At 61.8% G+C, this 4,631-nt stretch overlaps 1 protein-coding gene across 1 annotated transcript in view; it reads right to left on the minus strand.

Moving 5' to 3' along the window:
* The window catches only part of GRINA (glutamate receptor, ionotropic, N-methyl D-aspartate-associated protein 1 (glutamate binding)), an 8,598-nt gene continuing 3,967 nt past the window's right edge, over positions 1-4,631 (minus strand). The window contains exons 2-6 of the mRNA XM_010003156.1: positions 4,399-4,511; positions 4,121-4,321; positions 3,204-3,332; positions 2,618-2,761; positions 1-150 (exon numbers count right to left, since the gene is read on the minus strand). Coding sequence (XP_010001458.1) covers positions 1-150; positions 2,618-2,761; positions 3,204-3,332; positions 4,121-4,321; positions 4,399-4,511 — 737 coding nt within the window. The remainder of the gene's footprint in view (positions 151-2,617; positions 2,762-3,203; positions 3,333-4,120; positions 4,322-4,398; positions 4,512-4,631) is intronic.

Genomic DNA, 4,631 nt, shown 5'->3' on the forward strand with positions numbered 1-4,631 from the left:
TCACTCCTTGGCCCGGCCAATGATGGCCAGGATGTAGAGGAAGATGTTGATGATGTCCGTGTAGAGGTTGAGCGCTGCAAACACGTACTCCTCGGGGCTCAGTGCCAGCTGCTTGTTCCCCAGGATCAGCTGTGTGTCCACTGCCAGGAACTGTGGGGGGGGGGGGGCTGGGGGCACCCAAGGACACACGGGCACCCCACGGACACACAAACACCCCACGAGTGTGGTGTTTGCCCCCTGTCACGCCCCAGCTAGGCCCGGGTCCTGTGCCCCTCCATCCACAGCAGAGACGCCAGAGATCCCGGCTCAGCCCCACCCTGGATCCCAGGTCAGCCTCCCCAGGAAATCCCAGTCCAGCTCCCAGGATCCTGGGGCACCCAAGGACACACGGGCACCCCACGGACACACAAACACCCCACGAGTGTGGTGTTTGCCCCCTGTCACGCCCCAGCTAGGCCCGGGTCCTGTGCCCCTCCATCCACAGCAGAGACGCCAGAGATCCCGGCTCAGCCCCACCCTGGATCCCAGGTCAGCCTCCCCAGGAAATCCCAGTCCAGCTCCCAGGATCCTGGCTCATCCCCCAAATCCCAGCTCATCTCCCAGATCCCAGCTTATCCCCTAAATCCTGGCTGATACCCCAGATCCCAGCTCATCCCCTGATCCCAACTCAGCCCCCTGGATCCTGGTTCATCCCCCAGATCACAGGTTATCGCCCTCTCATCCCCCCCCAGATCATGACTGATTTCCCTCTGGGATCCCATCTGATCCCTGCTGACCCCCAGAACCCAGCTCATCCTCACCAGGGATCCTGCTTCATCCCTGCCAGAGATGCCAGCTGATCCTTGTGGATCCCAGGTACTCCCCAAATCCCAGCTGAGCGTGGTTCCAGGCTCATCCTCTGGGATCCCAACTGATCCCCCTGGATCCCAGCTGCTCCCCTTCATTCCTGGCTCATCCCCCAAGACCCCAGCTGCTCCCCCCAGATCCCAGCCGATCCCACTTGATCCCAGCTGTTCTCCAGATCCCCACTGATCCCCCTGGTTCGCAGCTCATTCCCTGGGATTTCAACTGATCCCCCCAGATCCCAACTCACCCCCCAGGATCCCAGTTGCTCCCCAGATCCCAGTTAATCCCCCAGGATCCCAGATCATCCCCCAGGATCCCAACTCTTGCCCATGGATCCCAGCTGCTCCCCTGGATCCCAGATCATCCCCCAGGATCCCAGCTCTTGCCCCTGGATCCCACTGCTCCCCAGATCCCAGATCCTCCCCCAGGATCCAGTGGACTCACGCAGGTGAAGAGCAGGGCCCCCAGGGAGGCGTAGACAATGTCCACAATGCGGTTCCGGATGAAGATGCAGAGGATGGAGAAGAGGATGAGGACGACGAGGCAGATGATCAGCACACCCCGGCACGAGGTGAAGTCATACTTGGTCTGGGGGGGAATTGAGAAGGGGTCGTATGCCCTGCTGGAGCTCCCAGCTCCAGGCAGCAGGGGGTTCACCTGGTTCAGAGCCCCCAGCCCCACTGTGGAGCTGTGGGTCATACACCCCATTCGGAGCCCCCCACCATAGACCCTGGGGGGTTGTATGTCCTGTTTGGAGCCTGCAGCCCCATGGTCATGTACCCCATTTGGAGCCCCCAGCCCCACCACTAAGCCAGGGAGGTTGCATGCCTGGTTTGGAGCCCCCAGACCCACCATGGAACCACACAACTGGTTCAGAGCCCACAGCCCCAGCTTGGGGGGGTCATACACCTGCTTTGGAGCCCCCAGGTCATGTGCCTACTTTGGAGCCCCTAACCCATCTAAGAACTGGGGGGTCATAGGCCCACTTCAGAGCCCCCTCCCCAGCTGTCTGTGTGTCCCCCAGGCTGACCTGCAGAGAGAAGATGACGACAGTGAAGCAGACGACAACGGTGATGCCGACGGCCATGATGACAGCTTCAGTGTCGTAGAAGCTGGCGATCATCCCCACCATGTAGGACAGGCTGACAGTCAGGATGGACTGGGGGGCAGAGGGACCACCTGTCACACCAGCTCCCCCAGTTCCTCCCTCTCTGGTTGGTCCCCACAGCCTAGTGATGCCCCCAGAACAGGATTATGGGATCGTCATGGCTGGAAAAGATCTCCAGGATCACTGACTCCAACCGCCCACCTGGGGGAAAACCCAAACCACCAACACCACAACACTTCATGGCCGCCGCAGCACGTCCTGGAGCGCCATGTCCACACGTTCCTTGAATCCTTCCAGGGATGGGGACTCCCCCCCTGCCCTGGGCAGCCTGGGCCAGGCCCTGACAACCCTTGCCAGGAAAGAATTGTTCCCAAGATCCAACCTCAACCTCCCCTGGCACAACTTGAGGCCGTTCCCTCTTGGCCCAGGGCTTGTTCCTGGGGAGCAGAGCCCGACCCCCCTGGCTCCACCAGGATCCCAGTTGCTCCCCAGATCCCAGTTAATCCCCCAGGATCCCAGATCATCCCCCAGGATCCCAACTCTTGCCCATGGATCCCAGCTGCTCCCCTGGATCCCAGATCATCCCCCAGGATCCCAGCTCTTGCCCCTGGATCCCACTGCTCCCCAGATCCCAGATCCTCCCCCAGGATCCAGTGGACTCACGCAGGTGAAGAGCAGGGCCCCCAGGGAGGCGTAGACAATGTCCACAATGCGGTTCCGGATGAAGATGCAGAGGATGGAGAAGAGGATGAGGACGACGAGGCAGATGATCAGCACACCCCGGCACGAGGTGAAGTCATACTTGGTCTGGGGGGGAATTGAGAAGGGGTCGTATGCCCTGCTGGAGCTCCCAGCTCCAGGCAGCAGGGGGTTCACCTGGTTCAGAGCCCCCAGCCCCACCATGGAGCTGTGGGTCATACACCCCATTCGGAGCCCCCCACCATAGACCCTGGGGGGTTGTATGTCCTGTTTGGAGCCTGCAGCCCCATGGTCATGTACCCCATTTGGAGCCCCCAGCCCCACCACTAAGCCAGGGAGGTTGCATGCCTGGTTTGGAGCCCCCAGACCCACCATGGAACCACACAACTGGTTCAGAGCCCACAGCCCCAGCTTGGGGGGGTCATACACCTGCTTTGGAGCCCCCAGGTCATGTGCCTACTTTGGAGCCCCTAACCCATCTAAGAACTGGGGGGTCATAGGCCCACTTCAGAGCCCCCTCCCCAGCTGTCTGTGTGTCCCCCAGGCTGACCTGCAGAGAGAAGATGACGACAGTGAAGCAGACGACAACGGTGATGCCGACGGCCATGATGACAGCTTCAGTGTCGTAGAAGCTGGCGATCATCCCCACCATGTAGGACAGGCTGACAGTCAGGATGGACTGGGGGGCAGAGGGACCACCTGTCACACCAGTTCCCCCAGTTCCTCCCTCTCTGGTTGGTCCCCACAGCCTAGTGATGCCCCCAGAACAGGATTATGGGATCGTCATGGTTGGAAAAGATCTCCAGGATCACTGACTCCAACCGCCCACCCGGGGGAAAACCCAAACCACCAACACCACAACACTTCATGGCTGCCGCAGCACGTCCTGGAGCGCCATGTCCACACGTTCCTTGAATCCTTCCAGGGATGGGGACTCCCCCCCTGCCCTGGGCAGCCTGGGCCAGGCCCTGACAACCCTTGCCAGGAAAGAATTGTTCCCAAGATCCAACCTCAACCTCCCCTGGCACAACTTGAGGCCGTTCCCTCTTGGCCCAGGGCTTGTTCCTGGGGAGCAGAGCCCGACCCCCCTGGCTCCAACCTCCTCTCAGCAGCTGCAGAGCCAGCAGGTCTCCCCTCAGCCTCCTTTGCTCCAGGATCAGCACCCCCAGCTCCCTCAGCTGCTCCTCACAAGTTCTCCAGCCCCTTCTCCTTCTGCTCCAGCCTCTTCCCCAGCTCCATGGCCCTTCTCTGGACACGCTCCAGCCCCTCCATGTCCCTATTCTCATCCAAAACTGACCCCAGGATTCAAGGTGCAGCCCCACCAGTGCCCAGCACAGAGGGACAACCACCTCCCTACTCCTGCTGGCCACACTATTTCCAACACCGGCCAGGATGCTGATGGCCCTCTTGGTTCCCTGGGCACATGCTGGCTCACGTTCCACGGGCTGTTCAGCAGCCCCAGCTCACCAGGGCCACCAGGTTCCAGGGGTGCTTGCGGCGGAAATCCCCGCAGCAGCTGAGGACGATGAGAGAGATGAAGAAGACAGCGTAGGACACGTAGTAGGTCCAGACATTGCGCTGCACGAAGCCCCGCACACTCTTGGCAAAGGTGAAGACAGCCACGAAGGCGAAGGTGACACTCAGCTGCAGGGTCAGCACCAAGAACACCTGGGGGATGGGCAGGGGTCACGGCGGGTGTCCCTTGAGCACCCCCCCCGGTGCCCCCCGGCGCAGCGCGGTCCCACCTTGCGGATGAAGGCCTGACGGATGCTCTTGTCGTCCCAGTGCGCCGAGGGGAAGTCCTGGTTGTCATAGTAGGAGGGTGGCCCGTCCTCGTGGTAGGTGCTGTGCAGAGGGGCTGCAGAGGGGATTAGAGGGGGTGAAGGGGGCTGTGGGGGGGCTGCTTGCATCGAGCCCCCTCCGGGGCGGCCGCTCACCCACGCGGATGCTGGCGGGGGCGGGGGTCCCGGGGCCGGAG

The sequence above is a fragment of the Chaetura pelagica genome, unplaced genomic scaffold (genome assembly GCF_000747805.2).
Source record: "Chaetura pelagica isolate M959 unplaced genomic scaffold, ChaPel_1.0 scaffold828, whole genome shotgun sequence".
In the NCBI taxonomy this organism is placed as follows: Eukaryota; Metazoa; Chordata; class Aves; order Apodiformes; family Apodidae; genus Chaetura; species Chaetura pelagica.